The sequence below is a fragment of the Vigna unguiculata genome, chromosome 3 (assembly GCF_037176805.1).
Source record: "Vigna unguiculata cultivar grain cowpea cultivar isolate G323 ecotype 2 chromosome 3, ASM3717680v1, whole genome shotgun sequence".
Classification (NCBI taxonomy): Eukaryota; Viridiplantae; Streptophyta; class Magnoliopsida; order Fabales; family Fabaceae; genus Vigna; species Vigna unguiculata.
The window spans coordinates 67,172,592-67,195,671 of NC_140794.1; the positions used below are offsets into that span (position 1 = coordinate 67,172,592).

At 29.8% G+C, this 23,080-nt stretch overlaps 2 protein-coding genes and 2 non-coding genes across 4 annotated transcripts; 2 read left to right on the forward strand and 2 right to left on the reverse strand.

The window, feature by feature from the left end:
• Positions 1 to 6,611: 6,611 nt before the first annotated feature.
• CP1 (Ca2+-binding protein 1) lies at positions 6,612 to 7,262 on the reverse strand. The gene has a single exon (XM_028061665.2). The coding sequence runs from the start codon at positions 7,173 to 7,175 to the stop codon at positions 6,690 to 6,692; it is 486 nt and encodes a 161-aa protein (XP_027917466.2). The 5' UTR covers positions 7,176 to 7,262; the 3' UTR covers positions 6,612 to 6,689.
• A 4,778-nt stretch (positions 7,263 to 12,040) lies between these two features.
• Positions 12,041 to 12,113, forward strand: LOC114180058 (small nucleolar RNA R66). The gene has a single exon (XR_003603633.1). It is a non-coding gene; the product is annotated as a small nucleolar RNA R66 (small nucleolar RNA).
• Positions 12,114 to 12,229: 116 nt separating this feature from the next.
• Positions 12,230 to 12,306, forward strand: LOC114180007 (small nucleolar RNA snoR118). The gene has a single exon (XR_003603585.1). It is a non-coding gene; the product is annotated as a small nucleolar RNA snoR118 (small nucleolar RNA).
• Positions 12,307 to 14,569: 2,263 nt separating this feature from the next.
• On the reverse strand, positions 14,570 to 22,137 carry LOC114178163 (uncharacterized). The gene is made up of 15 exons (XM_028063911.2): positions 21,759 to 22,137; positions 21,478 to 21,672; positions 20,453 to 20,527; positions 20,211 to 20,378; positions 19,917 to 20,080; positions 19,530 to 19,748; positions 18,016 to 18,142; positions 17,694 to 17,882; positions 17,083 to 17,324; positions 16,324 to 16,443; positions 15,767 to 15,992; positions 15,626 to 15,685; positions 15,379 to 15,552; positions 15,185 to 15,294; positions 14,570 to 15,055 (listed from the first exon to the last, which is right to left on the reverse strand). The coding sequence occupies exons 1-15, from the start codon at positions 21,933 to 21,935 to the stop codon at positions 14,890 to 14,892; spliced, it is 2,412 nt and encodes an 803-aa protein (XP_027919712.1). The 5' UTR covers positions 21,936 to 22,137; the 3' UTR covers positions 14,570 to 14,889.
• Positions 22,138 to 23,080: the final 943 nt, after the last annotated feature.

A 23,080-nucleotide genomic window follows, 5' to 3' on the forward strand; every position in this document is an offset into this window, starting at 1 on the left:
AACTTTATTTAAAGTAAATTAGATTATCATGTTTTTACAGTCTTTCTGTGGCATGACATAGTTATTAATGAAAAACAATTATAATATAAAAAATGTCCTTAATGAAAATTTTATAATATAAAAACGGAGCTTACCTTGTACATTTGTATGGTGCATAATTGATATCGGAGTATCAAAGATGTCCACTTTTACTTTTAAACCGTAATCATTTTTTTTTTCCTTAATCCATTGCATATTTTCTCAACTATGAAAAGTTTACATTTAGAGTAATCACTTTCTAATATATGTTCTTTTTTACAAATTAACGACATTTTAAAGGTTTTTTTTTTCCTGAATGATATCATATCTCGATTAATAATACTGGAAGAGCCAAAATAAAATATTCAAAATTTATATATTTAGTTATTATGACTAATATAATAAAAATAAACACACAATTTAATATAATTGGAATTGAAAATAAAAATTGTAACTACAAAAGAAATCATACAAATATATATATTTGAAGATATAATCACGTTCCAAATAATAAATATAAAACTTTTCACCTATAGTTATCCTTTGAACCTTGAGAAATAGCTCAGATTGAACAATTGGATTATTAATATATGTTTTATAATATGTAAAGAAGTTGAATATATATTTTTTAAAACATAAATCTATTTTTTTAAGTTTTAAGATTAAAAAATATTTTATTATAATCAAATAAAAAAATTCAAATAAGCAATTATTAAAAAAATGATAAATAATACACAATTAAAAACCTATGAAAAAATACAGTACATTATTTTTTTTCTTTTATATTCGTAAGAAATCAATATACAAAGGTTTATGAGATTAAAAAAATAAAGCTAACTATTAAACTAAAATTTCACAAAAAAGGGTTACTTTTTTTCTCCAATAATGAAAGTAAACAGATGAAAAATGAAAGTAAAAATAGTGAGTTTGTGTCTAACTTTATTCTTCATAAAAAAAACATATAAAAGTGAAAAATAAGTACAATATATGATAAACTCAATAAACAATAAAAAAGAAAATAAATAATATGTTAATAAATATTTTTATTTTTTATTATACTTTATTTTATATTTTATTATTTATTAACGTTTTGTTGTAAAAAAAATTAAAAAGATGTCTAATTTAATTTTCATCAATTCTCTATATATACACTACTTATATTTAAAAAAAAAATTAAAAAATTTAAATTTTAAAATTTATAAATGTATTAATTTACAATATTTTGTTGGCCATGCCCCTTTAGCCTCTTAGAAGATCAACCATTGATCTTATAAAAAATTAACATAAATTCCTAATTAATTTATAAATTTAAAAGGAATTCATTTGATCCCATTGTTGGATCACTACAATATCTTACAATATCCAATTGTACAATATTTAAGGAGTCTAATTACTTTTAAAGATGAATTTAGAAAAGTGTGTTTAAAGTGAATACGGGGAAAAAGAGATGCAAAAATCAGGTTGTGTAATTAAGGAAAAGATAGTGAAAGATGAAGATATTTGAAATAAAAGTTTATAAAAGTTAATAAATTATATAATAAGTTTGATAGATTAAAAAAATATATTTTAGTTAATAAAAATAGATAATTATCATTCTATCCTTTGATAATAAAAACAAAATGAGATATGAGTTATTATTGTAATAACTAGTAAATTGATATGTGCGTATGTATATGTTGTATTATTTTTTATATTAAAATAATAAAGTAGTGAAAATATTATGTAATGAAATATAATCAAGTTATATTATTGTAAATGTTATTATTAAAGTAATGAAGTAGTAAATCTAAGTGACATGATAATAATTTTAGTTTTAAATATAATAAATAAAATTGATATTACAATATTGTGCAGTTAATTGATTGTATAAAATGATTATAATAACCTCTTCAGCGTGTACGCATGGTTTTTTTTATTTCAATTTTTTTTAGAATAATAATTAATATAAATTATAATTTTTTAAAAGATTAAAATCTATTTAACAAAACTATTTAGTATAATAACAGGTTTTATAATTAAAAAAACATTTTTGATAATAACATAATGGTACCAATAATAAGAAACTAATGATAATAATAATAATATTTATGCAATAAATATTAATGTCAATGTTAACGATACTAATATATATATTAATGTCTATATATATATATATATATATATATATATATATATATATATATATATATATATATAACAAAACAAATAAAAAGGACAAATAATTGAAATATGATTCCATAATAAGTAAATAAGATTAAGAGGTGTGTCTAACTATAATAATAATATTATTATTATAATAATATCTCGTAGTGTAAAAATAATAATAGTAACAATAATAATAATAATACAACAACTACAGATAAAGAGATCGATACACATCTTTTGTGTCCTCTTTTGTTTTTACAATTTTATCCTCTTAATTATTATTTGTTAAATTTAAATAATTCTTTATAATAAGTAATTATTTGTTAGTTTTATCATTTACTAATTTTAATAACTATTTTTTTTAATTCAAATAATTACACAAATACAAGGATAAAATGAATAATAAAACAAATAAAAGATGTAAGTAATTGAGATATAATCCTATAGTAAATAAAAATAAAATGTGTCTAACTATAATAATAATAATAATAATAATAATAGTAATATTGCGTAGTGATAAAAATATTATTATTATTATTAATACAATTACACATCTAAAAAGATAAACATCTTTAATGTCTTTTGTTGGTTTTTCAATTTTATCATCTTAATTATTATATTTTAAATTTAAATAATTATTTGTAATAAAAAAATATTTTTAGTTTTATTATTTTACTAAATTTAAGATGAATATGAGAAAAAATAGATGTGAAAGTGAGATTGTTTAATTAGGAAAAGATAATGAAAATTGAAAATATTTGAAATAGAAATTTACGAAAGTTAATAAATTATATAATAAGTTTGATAGATTAAAAAATAATTTTAGTTAATAAAAATAGATAATTACCATTCTACTATTTAATCATAAAAACAAAATAAAATATGAGTTATTGTTATAATAATTGTTGTTATTGTAATTATTATTATAATAATAATAATAATAATAATAATAATAATAATTATTATTATTATTATTATTATTATTATTATTATTATAATATACATGTCTTTTTTTACTTTTTGAGATTACCTTATTTAAAAGGGAATCTTCTTCATACACAAGGACACTATGAATGTCATAGATTCACTAAGTAGTCACAAAACCTGAACAACACAGTTTCATTGAAAAAAAAAATACTAGTTAAAGTTCAACTAATTATTTTTGTTTACAATGAGCATGTGAAAGTGGATCAGGTCCATCCACTCGTCAAGAAAAGAGAGAACCAGATTGACATTTTTAATCCACCAACTTGTTTTAGTTTGGTTTATCTAACTCGTCAAATTAATGAGACAATCCATTCATGGTTTGGTGGCTTTTTTTAATTATTTATTTGTTTTTTAAAATTATAAATAAATAAAATTTTTATATTATATTTTTATATAAATGTAAATATACAATACTATTATGATTTAAATATTGATATTTACAAATTAAGTTATAATTATTAGTTATAATAGAGTAATTTAATATGTGAATATAATAATTATTTTAATGTATCCAATTAAATATATTAATTGTTAAATTAAAAGCTTATAAAGTATTTACATGATAAAACATGCTCTAAATATTTATTTATAAGTATATATAAACAAATTTTATAAATAATTAAAAAAAAAAAGTGGTGGGTAAGCCCGCTAACCCACTGGTCCATTTGTAACGAGACAAACTAAAGTTTTTAACCCATTTTTGTGTGACGGACTAGTTCCTTATTTTTATCAGCTAAGGGTGAAATTGGTTTGTTTTACGATCCTTGTTAAACAGTACTTATAATTTTAATTTTAAAATTTAAAAAAATTAAAATTTATTGTCATAAATTTTAATATATTTTGATTTTTAAATTTTAAAAATAAACAAATATAAATTTTTTAATAAAATTATACTAATTTTTTAATATTAAATAATGTTTTATATTAATATTTGAGTTTTAATATATTAAATAATTTGAACATCACTTAAAATATTATTTAATATTAAATAATTTAAACTTAGCCTAAAATATTATTTAATACGCTTAAGTATTGAGACTGAATATATATATATATATATATATATATATATATATTGTTTTTTAACTTTAAGAAATCAATGAATGCAAGCATTAAAAATTAATATATCTTAACGTACCCCAGGACTATATTGTGCAGGCAAACAGTTGTTGAAATGTTTGTAAAAGGTACAGACTTTAATAAAATAGGCAGAGAACAGCACGTGCTTCAGACAAGCTTGAACATAGTTACCTTTTAAAATAGATAAAAATAAAAAATAAAAAAGAGAGAAGAAGAAAAAGAAACTAAAGAAAAAAAGGATGAATTAAAGAAGGAAAAATGATAGTTTATCAATTTTTTTAACAAACTTTAAAAAATTATATATTTAAATAAAAAAATATTACTTAATTATTTTATTTTAGTTAACAAATAAAAAATAATCTATTTTAATTCCATTTATAAAAGATTTGTCAACTTTATCACATAAATTTTTGTGAAAGCATAATTTTCCTTAAAGAAGAGCAACCTTTTACACACCTGGGTAGATTTGAGATTCCCGGCATGAGAAGGAGTGAGAAAACTTAAAACAAATAAAAGCAGCAAGTAGATATTTTTTTTTTCATCTCAAAGAATAAACTTTGAACTGACACTTCCAAGTTTTTTGGGTAAGCTATGGTGTGTGTCACTTCAACAATTGATTTTATTTTACCTCTAATCTTTTAACTTTTATTCATAAAAAATAAGTAAGTATTTGAATAATTTGTAGGAGTTGATCAATAAGAGTGGATTAGAGGTAATTGTGATGCTTTGAATGAGTTGAATTGTGAAAAAAATTATTTGTAGTAGAATTAATAAGTTTAAAATGAATTTCTATTTTTTAAATAAAATATAAATAATTGATGAATTCAAAAGTAGGATGTACGAAATCTAGCTGGCAAAACAATGAAAATGACAAGACACAACAGTGTGTGTAGACATTGATGTTTACTGTTAAATAAATGTGAGAAATGAGAGTTTATATTGTATTTAATGCGTTTGTCGATACTGAATCAAAACACAGTGCAACACTATTCCCAAAGCACTTTGGAACGTTGCACATGTCCTTTCACACCTTCAAAATTCCTACAACAAACAACTCAAGTTTTTAATAAAACTTTAAATTTTATTCCTCGTATATATTTTAAATTAATTATTATTTTTCTTAAAATATAAATAAGTAAAAAGTATATTATTTGTCATAAATCTCAAATATAATTTATAAATTAAAGGTATTCATTTATTATAACTTGTAATAATTGTATAAATCATGAGCTTAATTATTTATTTATTTTAAAAATAACTCCTAAAGTTACTTTTATTTTTATCAGAATAATTATTTCATTTTATACTAGAAAATACCTTTTTTTGGTCAATTATTAAGATATTAACAAATACATTTTAGTTTTTTTAGTCAGATTACTATAGATTTTAATACAATCACTAACATATTATTTGATTTCATGTTTGTAAAGAAATTACATTAATTTTAATTATTTGTAAAATATTTCTCAAAATACTTTTTAGAAAATAGAACTATATACAGTTTGTATTTAGGGAGCATATTTTTAGTAATTTATTAAATTATTAATAGGGAATAAATTTAAATTTGACAAAGAAAAAATAGTGAAGTCAAAGTTAATTATGAAACACTGTTAGGCTCCATTATTATTAACTCCATCCATTTAAAACAGAATAGTTATTTAAAATTATATATAGAAAATATATTTTAAGTTATTAATTCAATTAAAATTTATTACTGAAAGGATTTAAATTTTGGCGAGTAGAGAGAAGTCAAAAGAAAGGACTATAAATAAAATAGTACTGTCTCGATGATTATTTTCTTCATCCCTACTTTTGGAAGGATTTTGTTTCTCTATAATCCTTTACAAAATATATATTAATTATATCTCTACTTTTTAAATTATTAATTAATATTGAAATATTTTATATTTATTGATTTTTGCTACAATCTCTTAAAAGAGAAAGAGAAAAAGGCGGTTCCGTATATACGCAATTATCAATTATCTTGCATTCGATTTCTCACTGCTATTCTTTTGTTTCAATAAACAACAATATAGAAAAGAAATATATATTTATACGGTACAAATTAACTAATATCTTGCGACACCGATGAAGAAACTTCTGGGAAAGAAGATGCAATTCACTAACTTTTTAAGAAAATAAATAAAAAGTAAGTTAAAATTTGAGAAAAACAGCAAAAAATTGTTTTTCTTTTTTATGAGAAAAGGATGAACCAAACCTTGTCCTTAATAATATTTATTATAATGAAATAACATTAACAATTTTGTTTACTCCATATGCAAGTACGCATGCAACATCGCTGGCAGAGGAATCTCAAACAAAAGCAAATGTTCTCCTCACACAAATAAAGTTATGAACACGAACCCAGGAAAAATGTGATATGACCGTTAACAGAACTTTATTTTGTATTCAATTGTTCACACAATTTCCCAAACATGTTCTCGGATTAAACAAATTAATCAATTAGCAGCGGCAGAATCAAGCGCTAAAATACGAAGCAAACCATCGAACGTCACGCCGCCATTTTTGTCGCCGCCGCCGAAGCGTATCATCGCGTTGATGTCATCGTCAGTGGCCGGAAAACCGGCCCAGGCCATATAAGTCTTGAGGTCGTGGTGGCTGAGCTTGCCGTCGCCGTCCTTGTCCATGACTCTGAACACGTCCTCCATGGCTCCACTACCCACGGGTATTGTCTGCGCGTTTCCCGTCACCACGCGCTCGAACTCCTCGTACTCCACGAACCCGTCCTTGTTGGTGTCGGCCACGGTCATCATTGCCCCAATCAGCTCATCTCCGCCGGCGACTCCGCCATGAACGCCGGCGTAGAAGGCGCGGAGGTCGTCGCGACTAATTTTGCCGTCGCGATCGGCGTCGAGGACTTCGAATGCGGGCCGGAAATCGGCAACAGTGGCGTGGGGGTTGAGAAGGCGACCAGAAGGGCACATGGTTTGTTGTGTCGTGTTTGGACGATGATTCGATTCGAGGAACGAGAATTTGTGTTTGTGTGTGTTGGGTTTTTGTGGTTGTTGAGAGAAAAGAAAGTCTTAAATAGCCGAGACTCCGAGATTTTAGGCCCCACATTAATGGAGACGGGATCACGGGGCTTCCGCTGCAAGGTTATTTGACCTCATACTCTGACTAGATTGCGTATGTGCTGACGTCATTCACCTTTCTTTTTTCTTTTTCGGATTCAATTCTAGAACTTTCATGGACACTACTCCTTTACAAAGACACAAAAGAGAACGAGTATTAAATATGACTTTCGAAAAAAAAAAGTTGAAAAGATCAATTATTAATATATTATGTTTATATATGGCACATGTAATGTGATTTTTAAATAATTACTTTTTTTTACTCTAAAATATATTTTTAGCACAAGTGTTATTACCTTTTTTAAGGTTAAGTTTGTTAACTTTCATTGGTCAATGTTAACTTGATAAAGGGGAAGAATTAAGTCTTCTTGGAAGTTTCTCGTATGACAAACTTCACGTTTATTGTCACGCCAAACGCGCTTCTCCCTCACTTCTCACACTCATCTATTTGCTTTTCTTCCTCCAAACCAAACTCAAACCTTTTCAACTCATCCCTTTTCTAAAAAAAACTTTTAGGTATAATTTTTTAAATTTAAAAGGAGAGATTTAATGATTAATCAATAAAATTTTATATAAAATGAATTCAAATTTATATAAAAATTATTCGTACACAAATATAAAAATGTTTTGAAACAATTTCCAACGAAAATACACATGTCGTTTCCTATATTATTCAATGATATGATAAAAATAAATAAACACTTCGATATTTTTGAAACATCCATTCGTATATCATGAATATGTGTAAAAAAAGTTATTTAAGTATAACAATTGTTATCATATTTTAATTTGATTAAAGTAGGAAGAAATATTACAATAGTTTTAGTACAGTAACTTTACTTCTTTTAGTGTTTTTTTTTTGTTGTAAATTTAGTATGTTTTTATAGACAGTAAAAATTAAACAAATGAAAAATAATTTATTATTTAAAGTAAATTATGATAATATAAATTGCACGTTTTTTTAATATATACTTCCTACTATAATATTTTTTGCTATATTTGATGGTTAGATTCTTTCTTAATTTGACATTGGACACGTTTTTAACTTTGTCTTAGTGTAACATTTATTCTAATCCATAAAAAACTATGACATATTTTTCATTTATAAGTTTATAATATGATATAACACATTTTGTCTCTCATCTAAATTTTCAATATTCTTGTTTAATAACGATGATGTATATTTAAAATTAATCTTAATATAAACTATTTAAGATTTTAAATTTATAAAACAAAAAATAAAACGTGAAATACTTTAATTACATATCAATATTAATTTTCTCTTTAATAAAAACATGAATAATAATTATCGAAATGAGACAATTATTTATCTTAAAATAATTATCCAACCGTCTAATCATAAACAAGTTAAAGGCAACTTTTAAATTAATTATTAAAAACTAACAAACTTATGAAACGTGATAAATAGAATATCAGCATTAATTATAATAGTATTATGTGATTATATGAAACTGTAATTAAATATAAACTTTTAAAGCAATTTAGTTTTATGAAGGTGTAGATGGTGGAGGTGGGAAAGACGTAGCGGAGTATACTAGTCAATAACGTCACATGGTTCGTGCTTTTTGGTCTGTTTTGTTTTCTCTTAATTTGTTTATTATTTGGATTTGAATACGTCTCTTTTACACACTCTTCTTATTTATTGAAATAGTACTGAGGCCCATCTAATGAAAGCGAAAGTTTAAAATTTCTCATGAAAAAAAGATAATCCATTAATAATCAATGATTACAAAAACGGTATAATTGATTATCCTCTATTTATTCAATTTTTTATTAACATAACTGTAATTATGTCAATAACTTTGTTGTTAATATATTTTATTATACTATAATAAACGGATAACTAAAATTAAAATATTAATATTTTTTATATATGTTTATACTAAAAATTAAATAATTAAAATAAAATATTGAAACAATAAATAAATAAACTTAATTAATTTTAATTGTTCGTATCTTTGAAGCAATTTATTTTAGTATATTAATATTTTCAAATATAACCTTTTTATTTGGTAATAGTTAATTATATTTTTTTTAAATTTATGTTAACTTTAATTTACATTTGAAAAATATTTATATATAAATTATTTTAAAATATATTAAAAATTATATTATTGTGTCAATCATATAACATATATTTTCTACTTATTTTTCATTTTTTCTTTCTAATCCAAACGATCTTAATTTCTACCTTCTTTCGTCATTACTATGATTGAAATCAATTATAAATAACATTAGACATAGGATGAAATATTTTTTAGGTTTAGTCTAATAACATAAATTAACAAACTATATTTCTTTGTTAAATAACAATTCCCATTAAATAATGCAAATTTATAATGAATATTTTTTTATTTCATTTAAACTTCTATGTTTAGAAATATAATTTATGTACATTATTAATTCACTAATTATTTGTTTTACAAACACATCGTATGTGACTCTAGATAGATTAATGTGAATCAAATCAGAATAAGTTCTCATTTCTCTTTATTATTAATTCAATCCATTTTTCTCCTTTTTTTTTTTTGAGATTAGGAAGTGGAGTAAGATGCTAATTGATTTATATGTGTTTTAAATTAGATGGTTTCAAATGTATTCTTGTTTGGAACAAGTTAATAAAAATTTGATTAGATTATGTTGTATTGAAATATTTTTGCGATGAGATTATATATCTTCCTTCCAAGTCAGCTGAAGACAAAATCTTAGAATACTAGTGGATCATAGCAAAAAATTATAATTATAAACTAAAGTCTAAATTATCCAATGGATTATTAAAGAACTTATTTAGTTGCGGGTGGAAAAGAAATACATGGGCCGACCAAAGTTTGATTTTGTTTTTCATAATTCAAGTTGGGGGCTTGTCCCTGCACCTCCAATGATTTCTCCTGTACCCCCAAAATTTATCTTAATTCTGTCTTTGTCCATGATTAAAAAATGAGTTATTATTTTTTACTGCACTGCACCCCCAAATACCCCGTGATTCACCGCACTGCACCCCCAAAAGCAGATTCCCTCCTCTGCACCCTGCACACCTCTTCTCCCTCTTCTCTCTCTTCTCCCACACACACAACACAGCACCCACACGTCTCCTCCCTCTTCTCTCTCTTCTCCCACACACACAACACAGCACCACCCACGTCCCCCCCTCTTCTTTTTTTTTTTTTTTTTAGGAAACAGATTGTGTAATCCGTTTCCTTTTATTTATTTATTTATTTTTAAAAAACGGATTGTGAAATCCGTTTGTTTTTTTTTTTTTGGAAACGGATTGTGTAATCCGTTTCCTATTTTTTTTTTTTTAAAAACGGATTGTGAAATCCGTTTGGTATTTTTTTTGGAAACGGATTGTGTAATCCGTTTCTTTTTTTTTAAAAAAACGGATTGTGAAATCCGTTTGGTTTTTTTTTTTTGGAAACGGATTGTGTAATCCGTTTCCTTTTTTTTTCTTTTTAGAAACGGATTCTGAAATCCATGGTTATTTGCAAAATGTCACGAAGAACTGATATACTCAGAGCACGAACATGCGCACTGGGATGAGAAAGGCATCTGATTGTAGCTGAGATGAAGACTATGTTTGGTGTTTTTTTTTGGAAACGGATTGTGTAATCCGTTTCCTTTTTTTTTTTTAAAACGGATTGTGAAATCCGTTTGTTTTTTTTTTTTTGGAAACGGATTGTGTAATCCGTTTCCTATTTTTTTTTTTTATTTTTTTTTTAGAAACGGATTCTGAAATCCATGGTTATTTGCAAATTTTTTTAGGAAACGGATTACAGAATCCGTTTCATACACTGTGAAACGGATTCTGTAATCCGTTTCCTAAAAAAATTTACAAACTTTTATGAATGGACCACATAATGAATGAAGGACAGAAAGGGACCAGGGAGAAGAGAACGAGAGCAATTGGAATGAAGAACGACGAAACGCGAGAAGAGAAAAATACTAAGAGAGTCAAGTTTTGGGGGTGCATGAGGTTGGTGACGCAGTAAATGAGATTTACTGCGTCCCAACGAATTTCACCCACTCTTATAAATGAGGGTATAACGGTCTTTTTTGGGGGTACAGAAGAAGTCTTGGAGGTGCAGGGAGAAGGCGCCTTCAAGTTTTAAATAATTAGATCCTATTTAAATATCTCTAAAATATATAAATTATTATGGGCTAGAATCCAAAATGGGCAAAGCCCATTCAAAGTTTACGCTTCGTAGGATGAAAGGGCTTTTAGTTGGACCCAATAAAAAGAAAAAGGCACAAAGGGTAAATCCGCAATTAATTAACAAGGGAGGGGATTTTGGTCTTTTCCTAGGGAGTGAAACCCTAATTCTAATATTCTCGTTATATAAGTCAGACCCAGAGGCTGTGTTTACATCTCAAAGATTGAAGAAAACCATCTTTCTGCAAAATCAAATCTACGAACGGCGAAGCTACAGTCTTTTAAAATTTCTTTCTTTTTCTATTTTTCATTTGCCTCTTGAGATGCTCTTGATTCATAGGCCATGTGTCATTGGTTATCTCGCATTGTTTGATGAAAGAGGCGTACATTTTTCGCAGGAACGTTGAGTCGCTTCGCCTTCGTTTGTTTATTCCAGGCGCAGTGAATTATTGTACTGCCAAATAATCTTTTTATGGTTTTTAATCTTCCAATCGATTGATTTTGTTGTTTTATTTCTCTGTATCGGTTTGTTTTTCTTTTAATTTTGAGATCCGATGATGGCATGAAATCTTTGAGACCTGATTGTCTAATTTGATGACAAATATAAGCATACTGCTGAGGATCCTATCCAAACCTTCAAAGATGTCAAGTTCTTTTCGTTTTTCTTTTTGGGTTTATGATTTAGGGTTAATGTAGTATGTGTGTATGTTTGTGATTTTCAGAGTATTAGGAAAATGATCTGAATGATGAAATATGCACTGGGCTCTGAGCAGTTTATTGATGCATAATGCTAGCCTAGAAAGCTATGTCTGACTTTTTATTTCTGTTTTATACATTAGTGTGTTGGCTGAGTATTTGAGTTTTGTTATTCTTTTTATCTTTATTTTTCTTTCATAACAATTTACTTGTGTTTTTGTGTTTTCTTATTCTTTTCAAAGAATGCAATCATTGTTGTTTTCATGTATATTAAATATATTTGCATCTATATGAAAGATTACAATATATTTGAATGTATATATAATTTTTTTTTTATATTTAGTTCTCGAAACGTCTCGCAATTGAATCTATTTACATAGAACAGGGAAAATTGATTGTTGAATAAAAAATTAATTGAAGATGAATTATTCCCTTTCAAATTGGAAGTGTAATGTAAAACCGTGCCATTTGAAAATATCATAATGAAATACAAATTAAAAAAATGGAAATAAAAAATGTTTCTGTAATTAGTATTTTAACTCGCAAATGAGGAAAAGAAATTGTCACCTTAGAAGCAGATCTGCCGAATTTAGTTGAGAATTTTTTATTCACAACTAATTCAAAATTATTATTGTTAAATCAGCATAAAAATGCCTATAAGGAAATAGTTACAAGAAATATCTAGGTCAATTATCTTGAAGAACATCCCACTGGCTCTCCATTGGAAAATAATCTGCTTACTGGTACCTCAAGTTCTCCATAGCAATGTCATAATTCTTTGAAAAGCTTAAATACAGAAAAAACATTACCCGGAAAAAAATGTATTTACAAAATCAATGCAGTTGGATTCCCACTGCAAAAGCTATTTAATCTTGAACTTTTAATGACATTCGATTCGCAAGAAGAATGGTTGTGATACATCAATCGAAACTACACCTAAATGCAGCAACAGAGAACTACTGGAGAAGCAACTCCCGAAAATGGTTTTCCTAGAAAAATGGAGGTCCTATTATGCCACCTTATTTTGATATAGTTAAAGAAATTTTAATATATACATTATCCTAATCCAAACTTCATTATTTAATAACTTATTTTGATTTAATTTAGACTTAATTCATAGTAACATCATCAATGAACAAATGCCAAATTTACTCTTGAAATGAGTTTGCTGATAAACGGATTTGCATACAATATATATGAATGGTAAGGAAAAATCTCGCGTATTCACCATATCTGAGAAACCAATTTAAATATCTAGTCTTTTATTAAGATACACCAATTAAAAGTTAATTTACATTTTTTTGAAAAAAAATAATTGTATTTTTCCGGTCTTCCCTACTTTTCTAAATTCTTGTATAGGCATTCTTCCCTCCTCCCTCAAGGCATCCTTTTCTCCCTTCCGCCTCAGTAAGCCATATAGTGCTGGAGATGCTCTTATCTCACTAATTTTGGTATATAGAAGATTTTGTAGCAGGTCCCTCAACACTACATTTCCCTTTCTCACCAATTCCTCCATTCCACTGTTGGTATCACCAGTGCTTTTAAGGAGTTCCAACCTTCTAATTTAGGTGCAATGCAAGGATAAAATCTGTCCAGATTAGATTCGCATCCAATCCTAAAGTTTCGCAGTATAGAACTTCACCCTTACCACTCTAGCTCCACTTTCTTTATTAACCCAGACACAGTTATGGCTTCCAAGCAAGCCGAATATGCGTGCAACCACCCAGCATGCAGATCACAGTACAAAATATAGCTGATATGACCAGAGAATTGAACATAACTACCGTCACCAGACACGTATTTTCCTGCCACCCAAAACATGTGCGTGGTCTTCCCTGAATCATCCATTTTACATCTAACTCTAAATTTGACAGAGCTGAGAGAACTTTAGCCCACCTGCAACCCTCCTTACTTGTATATCATCTAGCACCTAGACCAAAGTGGAGATCTAGCACTATTAATCTTGCAAGTTCGTAGAAGTCCGAAAAATGGCAGTCAACGCAGATGGTACATACCTCTTCCGAGCCGTGCTTGATCTTCCAAGAAGTACCCTCCATGGCACAAAAACTATGACATTGACAGATCAAGCAGATCTACACTTCAAGTGAGCCAAAATCAAAGCTCACAATTACATGCACTATCCACTTAAAACCAAAATGCTAAAATTATTAACAGATTAAACTTCTATTAACAACGCATCGTTATAGCAAAGAACTGTCGATGTTTAAGCATTTGATTATGGAGTAATGATCTAAATGAAAGATATTATTTATTTTCCTAATTTTGTGTTCAAATATATTAGCACAGAAACGTGTTATAGTTTTTTTCTTTTTTTTTTTCCACATTATATGAATATTTTGAAGTTATTCCTTTGGCTCCCAAATTCATTCGAATCTTCAGCATTAAATTTAGGGTTTCAGCTATCACAGCTCTTTGCAACAAATTGAATAATGCACACGAAAATTTCTTCAGCTATTACTTAGGATTGTCAGTAAACTAAAGCTGAAGCCTCTGCCAGAACCTACCAAAATACATATCTAGCCAATGTTACTGTTGTAATTTGTTCTTTTCATTTGCCCTGCATTGATCGCTATGAAATCAAAATCGTATACATCCAATATTTGATTTTGGTATTGCAGTGATAAGCTCTACCCAATGTGATATGGCTTGGTAGTTTTTGGTTGTTGATTTCAAAATCTTGAGTCAGCGAACCGGATTTGAGAAGAAAATTACAACAAAGTATACAACGAATCCAGCAATAAGTATCCCACCGTAGATATAAGTTTGAGACGAGTGCACAGGATACTTATACTCAATTTTGCAGCATTTCATATTATCCCTCTCGCTGGCCAAGACATGATCAACATATCTGCAATTCACAAAATTGTAAATAGCCTACTAGAACAGTATCAAGGAGACAAGTATCAGTTTACTAGAATATCTTCCCATTTTGATTGACAACACAAATGATGACGTTCTAAAATAAAGGGTAACTTACTGTTGGGTGAACATGGTGCTCTGCAGAATATCCGAACTGTTTAAGTAGGCGTCCTGTAACCGATGATCATATAACAGTGAAGACATATCAACAAGCTGCTCCTCAAGGCCCTGGTGTATGCACACAAATTGCAGTATGTTAAGAATACAAATGCCTGCAAATCAGGTCAAGAACTCCATTTAAGTAAAGCTTACATCAAGATATTTTTCTAAGCGATCAACTAATTCATGTGGGAAGGGTTCTGGCAAATTAGTAGTTTTCTTGTAGAACTTCTCTAACCACAAATCAGTGGTGGACTTTTCTTTCTTTCCTTTTACTGGTTCACCAAGTGGAGTTTTCAGATACTCTGCTGCAAAAGTTTGCACAGTCTGCACAGAATTGACAGGTAATTTCAGGGAACCAAGTACTGATATTAAATTAAACTCATGAAGCATGACTTACCTCTGATGTATCACGAATTTTATGAAGTACAGAGTCCACACGGGCATATATCGAGTTCCTCTGTCAATAAACAAAAAAGATAATTAGAGAAATAACTTCTGGTAAATAAAATTCACTTGGGCATACCGAGAGAGCACTAACCAAAGCAACATCTTGGAGCATTTGACTGATGTGAGATGTATTAGAGAATGGTCCAAACGGATGGCAGCCAGCTGCCCAAAGCCAATTTATAACAGGTCTTTCATGTACATGAGAAGCCTTCTCATATGGTGCACTTAAACCACCTACAACCGAGGCAAGACCAGCCAATATATGACGTTGTGCCTGAGATGGAACAGCATGCCTTCTTTGTGTTTCTGAAACGTAGCTGTCAAGTCAAACAAGGCAATTAAGAGTGGTGTTAATTTTTGCAAAACAAACATAATATATAATGAGGAAACCAAAGTAATTGAAAGCAGTGTTCAAAATGGTTTTTTTGAGTCGAACAACCCAAATAGACAGATAGTCAGCATGAAATGAGAGTAGACTTTACTTTCTAAAAAAGTAACTAAATGGATAGTATCACAATACATTAGCAACATATCCTCAAAAAGACAGACAAACATTCAAAAGTAATCAAAATGTACAAATGTCTACAGTAGTATGTACTCATCTTCAATTTGAAAGAACTGGATATCTGAACCTTTATATTTACTCACCTTAAGGGAATCTTTTCATTTTGATGCTCAAGCACAATTACAACATCATTGCTTGTCCATACCATACTTTCATCCTCCATCATAAGGTTTGGATCCACATCCGCCAGCGATAACACAAAGCTGCATATTAAAAAGTATTACATTTGGAAATTTTAGTTGAACTGGTATAGCAATCAAAATATATTTTCATACAGCAAGTGCAATATAGTGCATTTCATTTAAAAAAAAACCCATCAGAATGAATATAATGATCTAATCACAAGAATTTAAATATTTCCAACTTTGTGATTGATTGACAAAATGGATTAACAAAGAGGAGTACTTCCAAAACTTTCCTTACAAAAGTTTAACTCTAAGATGTTTTTTCTAACAATTTTTTCAACTTTGATCAATCACTGTTAAATAGAAATAAATAAATTTTTGTATGTTGCGAGCTATACATATAATCAATATATTTAGGGGATAACTTTTTTTGTCTTTCAAGTTCGAGTTATTTGAGATTCCTTTTCATTTTGCAGAACGCCACCAAATTTTGGGTACCAACTTCACGAAGTCCAGAGTATCTAACTGCAAATCGGTAGGCCTAGGTTGACCTCAAGTGTCCTAATTGACCTAAGTGAGAGATCAGTTGAAAATAATAAAAGTACAAAAGGTGTTCTATAAAACTATTATTAAATATGAATATACAAGAACAAAGACACTATGATGTTAGGGTTGTATTTCAATGTTCATCTAGGCAAGAGATAGCAGTGTACGCACACAGGAATTACTCTAGTTCCATATGTTGGTTGTAGATCCCCTTGTTTCTTTACTTTCTTTTTCCTTTTCCCGCCATATTTTGAGTTATATGAAGCCCAAAGAGGCTTATGCTTAAGAATAGAATCAGTTGACTTGTCAGATTCATCCATCCAATTCTGGCGGAGGAAATATTTACTTGAAAGAGATGGGTCAGCCACTTCAAGCAATCCAGCAGCAAGCACATCAGCAGAACGTTCCATCTCCTGTAAAATGAGGTTTCAACTCCATTATCTATATATAAATAGCTAAGAAATTAATAAAATTAATTTGCATTTAGCATCTTAGTTATGTATCTATTTAATTCAACAATGTGGATGGTGAATTCTGGAGGTCCTTCAAAAGATCGCTTAGGCTAAAACGATAACATGAGCAGCACTACGTCTACTAAGCATTCAAATTTGTCTATTTAACAAAAAGGGGTTACATACTCATGATCTACAACTTACAAGGTTAGTACAATTTTTTCCAATAATTACCCAATGAAAAGGAAGAAATCACATTGCCCAGGTCAATTCATATCAAAAGTTGAAAGCAGTAGATTTAAGCAACAAAGAGTATAAGTCAGCACTCACTTCTTTTAAAATAGCACCATCGAGATATGTCTTGGTATGAACATGGAAACGACCATCATTCTTGGTTTCCTGCAGGGAATGTCCACGTGTAGCTTTTGAAACAGCAATTGCCAGCTTCTCATGGCGATGTAATGAATGTGCACCCCCAATAATTACTAATTCTTGCCCATCATGAAGCATACTCTTCACCTGAAAGAAAAAATGTAGCAGTTGCATGATGTTCCTACAATTACACAAAAACCTCAATTCCAGAAAATCCATAAGACAGTTTTCAAACTGAGTTAATAAAAATAGGTAGTCTGCCCTAAAGGAAATTACAAACCTCTGCCTCAATTCTTTCTATATCAATACTGTAATTATGGCCCTTTTCCATAATGTTGTATCGATTATGATTTTGCAAGACAATTATCGGTATAAGCAGCCTTGAAGTAAGATCAACAGTTTCAAACCTGAACAAATCAATAACAATACAATTAAACTCCAGAGCTAATACTTCCGTGATCAGCAGTTAACAAAGCATTCAAGTGCACTTATTATTCATATGCTAGACCCAACTGCAGCTCAAATTACATAAAAGTATTGAATACTAAACAAAAGAATAACGCAGGGGCATATGAGGCGGAGGGACATTACTCATCTTATAAACCGTTCTGTAGAGTTCAATTAGGTAAAAACCACTTTCTAAGACAGTATTGAAGTCAATCAGAGTTTATGCTAGTGAGGTTTGTTAGACCTATCATGCTATTAGGCTGCTATTGAACTACCCACAATGTTGGACTACCCACAAATATTTATGTCATGCTCAAAATATCTATTCTTTTGAGGTGTTGGAGATCTCTCATCAACTATAGATAAAACTAAATTATAGTATATATAAGTGGATGCAAATTTTATCTTACAAGTCAGTTTTACAAAATTGAGTTAGGCTTAAACCCTACTTTCTAAGACAATGTTTTGGAGATAAAAATCAAGGTAGACATCATACCACAAGTTTCAAAAGTTAAGCATCCATAACCCATCTTAAAATCCAACCTTGATGGTAAAGATGGTTCTGCTTAACCAAAGAGCTTATGAACTTGTGAAAATTTGAGCAGAAGACGATAAAATCAGCTAAGCAAAACAGTTTTAAACAGTGAAAAGCAGACAAAAGCATGTCCCATCCCCACTAAAATAGTTGATAAGAATCATGAGATAAGTTAATGGATGAAGAAAAACTAAAAATAAGAATAAATGCATATCTTAAAGAGAAAGTTCCGAGGCCACCAATTGAAGAGATAATGATTTAAAGTTGCATGTAGAGGTTTGGTTATGTGAGACAAGCAGATAGAAAGCTATCCAATTAAAAGGGGCCAACGGTAGTGTTGCTTAACATTCTCTGAATGGACCCAACTACTCCACATGATATTTAACAACACTAGCAATATTTTACAGCACAGGTGACACTAGTAAAAACTTAAAATGAGTCTCATGTAATACCTTACACATTTTCATATGCGTCATTATATTTGGTTTTATTCAAACTTAAAAAATAATGAAATTCTAGTCATGTTTCAACTGCTAGAGTCATGGTCAATGTGTATGGTTGATCCGATATTAATTTGTGTCAAAAGAGACTGGCTAGAAGCATCCCTCCGTTCCAAGATCAGTCTTGCGGACTTTTAATGATAAAAATCAGTTGATTAAACAAGGACAGTTCTTACACAGCTGATGCCACACGTGATTGGACCAATGGTGGAAACTCAATAGTAATGATTCTTATAGATAAAAAAACTCTATTGAAGATGCTCCTAGGGGGTTAAGACTTAGCAGTTGTTATTAGCTTATAGATCTCAATACCTCACATCAGGTGCAATAACATGTTCCACCGTAGTTGATACCAAAGAAGCAAGCTGCCCAAGAAAAATATCATTGCTTGATTGTTGAGAAGTTGTGCTCAAACTACTACGATGTATCACATTTTGTAATCTTGGCAGGCTTCTAGAACAGACACTTCCTTCTTCAGCTTCAATCTTACCGTAAGTGCAAGGCCCTGCTGAAAGGTCAATCACCACAAATCTGAATGAATAAATAAAAATGTCAGGCTAGCATATATGTATGATGAATGGGCTAACATGATTTCTTGAGCTACACAATATACAATAAACCAATTTTTCCCAGTAAAACATTTTTGAGAGAAGAAACTGAAGTTTAAGAGAAAATAGTTCAGAACTAAACCATTTATACCTGCCGGAGCTTAACCAAACTTGAGTTGCTCCTCCACCATTGTAACGATAACGATAGATGTAATCTCCTTCTTGTTTTTTCATATCTTCCTCAGTTAGGTCAGGAATTTTCCCGTACATTAAACCATCAAGATCGATTTCCTTATTTCTAGGATCTAGTCTCACCTACAAGCATTTTTAAACTAACACTAAAAAAGAGAAAAAAAAAACAAATACAATTGCTACAGTAGTAGGGACATATGAAGTATGGTATATCTAATATTTGGCAACTAAAGGTATTGCTTATTGATTATACCTTGTCAAAGTTTACAATAAATATTGCACTTGGCACTGGCCTATCCATCTCCGTGACAGAAGATCCCACACTGTCCATGTCAAATATGTAGGAGTACAGCCTTTGAAATACTGGTTCCACACCTGTTGCTTCAACTTCAAACAAAGGCACCTCTCTTCCAAACTCAGTCTGCAAGTTGTGGTAAGCTTTAGCAAGTTCCATAAAAGAAAGTGGCAAAAAAAAAGAAAGGACCACACAGTTACCTCTCTTGCTTTTCCTGCAGGAACCATTGCTTCTTTAAGTTCTTTCTCAAGTGCTATCAGTTCAGGCTGCCCAGCCTACAGCGAAAATTAGATTTAAAATTATTAGTGTTCATATCTAGCAGTTTGTACATGATGGCCTATACAAAGAAACAAACAATAACATAAAAAAAAAAGGATGTCCGATTGTAGAATATGCTTCAACAACAATACCAAGATAGAACAGTCTTAATCAATCCATAAGATTTCCAAAGTACAGTTTGATTCTCAAACAAAGCCAGCTGGTCCTTATTTACAAAGGGTATTTAAGTTCATCTAAACAAAAGATCATTGTTTTTTCCTCTCTCGGCCTTCCAAGGTTGGGAATCCAATCTTGACCTTTTTTTCTCGAGTATAAAAATATGGACATGATCAAACTTTCATCACTTGTTATATATGGTTTGAAACCTTTAACTTTGGATCTAATTGTATAAATTTCTCCATAGACAGTACTTAAAGATAATAGGAAGAAAAAATAAAATAAAAATCTTCTTAAGTTAAAATAAGTTTATAAATAAGTTAAAATTAGGTTTTTGAAGAAGTTAATATGAAAAAACTTCTGAAAATTAACTTATAAATTAGCTAATTTTAGGAAAGCTCATTTCATATTTTTATCTTCTTCCTGCTTGCATCTCTTACAAGTGTTTACGAAGAAGTTGAACCAAACTAATTTTTTAGAGTATGCAGTTCAAGAAAGCACTAGGATCTCCCCCAATGACCGTGCTTTGCATTTCAATATTCCATAACTTAGACATATGCTAAAATTATCCAATTTCAGACCAAAACATCGGTAATTAGAACTCTACTGATCCATTTAACTCAACCTTCCCAAACTAGCAGACTCCACAGAGTCACAGTTAAACAGTAGTCACCACGATAAAGCTTGGGAGCTGCATTTCACTTTCAATCCAATTCAATCAACAAGAAAATAGGGACAATGAAGCAACAATTAGCCTAAATAGAATACAAGGCATATAAACGTGACTTACATGAAACGCATTATAGACCATGTGATGCTCAATATCAAGTAGCTCTCCAGTCTCCAGACACGAAGGTCTGTGAGCTGGAAAGCTATTTTTGAGAAATTGTTCCAATCGATGCGCGTCGATGTTGTATCTGTAACCTCCGTCTCCGTTGAAACCAATCAGAACCACGTTCACTTCAAGCGGAACTTGAAACGGAACCTACACAAACCACAAATACGTGCATTAACACATCAATTAATTGGACGTTGATGATGATTTTAATTTTACGGAAAAAAGAAAGTGACCTCGGCGCGAGAATGGAGCATGCGGCGGACGTCGGATCGGACGTTGTCGCGGACGTCGTGGAAGGCGCCGTGGTGCCACTGAGGATGGCCGGTTTCTCTCCTGAAGGCTTGCGGCGCCGAATTGGACTGAGTCAGGAGAAGACTCAGCAGAGCGAGTAGGAGCGAACGAGGCGCCATTACCTCGCTCGGGTTTGTTGATTCAGTTCAGGAATGACAGAATTGTTAGTGATTTGATTGAAATAAGAACATTTGTGGCTGCAACAGCGAGATTGTGAGGAATTAATTAGCCATATGCGAAGCTCGCACAACAACGATGCTCGGTGTGCCTGCGGAGTCCACTCGCCGGGACCTGATGGCTGCGAATTTCCACAACGTTTTCCTAGATTGTCCTTCAACGACAATAACCATGTTTTGGATCCTTTTCGTTACAGGCCCAAATTTGAAATCGGGCCGGACCGGTCCATCCAATAGTATACAAGCTTTTGTTTCCTGCATTCCCATAATTACTATCCACACCTCCATGTTAACTTTAAAAAGACTAAACTTTCCTCACTCATTGCACCACATTGTCTTCTTCTTCACCACTACATCCGTGCCGCTACTATACTCTTGTTGCTGAGTCTCGAGGCGACAATACCGACGTTAGCAAGAGTCTCGTCGGGGGTCTTTAGAAGGTTCTGCCGGAGAAATGCAAGTGAACTCTGAGAATGAAGAGAAAGAAAGAGGGAACAAAATATTTAGTTTGGAGGAAATTATATGACAAAACATAGCTTTTCTTCCTTAATTATTGTTTAATCTATAAAATATCCGGATTGTTCAATCTCTAATGTTTCTGGAGTGTTCAATGGAGAGAGGGAAGGTAAATGTTTATGTATATAGTTTGGGAAATTTTTTCCAAAGAACATCTTATATATTCTAAAAAAACATGTTTCTAAAAGTTTGTTCTATAAATCTTATTTCAGAAAATTTGTTTTGAAAATTTTCAGAATTAATAATTCAAAGCTCACCATTAAAATATAACATGAAGACTAGAATGATCATTTTAAAATTTATGAAGATGCAGTAGTAATTATGGGACGTGGAAAGCAAAAGCCTTCATACAACAAACCCTTTTTTTTTCGTTCAAAAGTTTTAAACTTTAAAAATATTTATTAAATGATTTAGGAATTGTTATATTTAAAAAGAAAAAGTGATCATGGACCGGCCCATTTGGTTCATAGTATGTTCAAGACTGGAATGGTCTAATTAATAAAATTGTACTAACAGTTTATTTAATTGACATGGCATCACGGTTTTATAATTAAAATTAAAAATATATCATA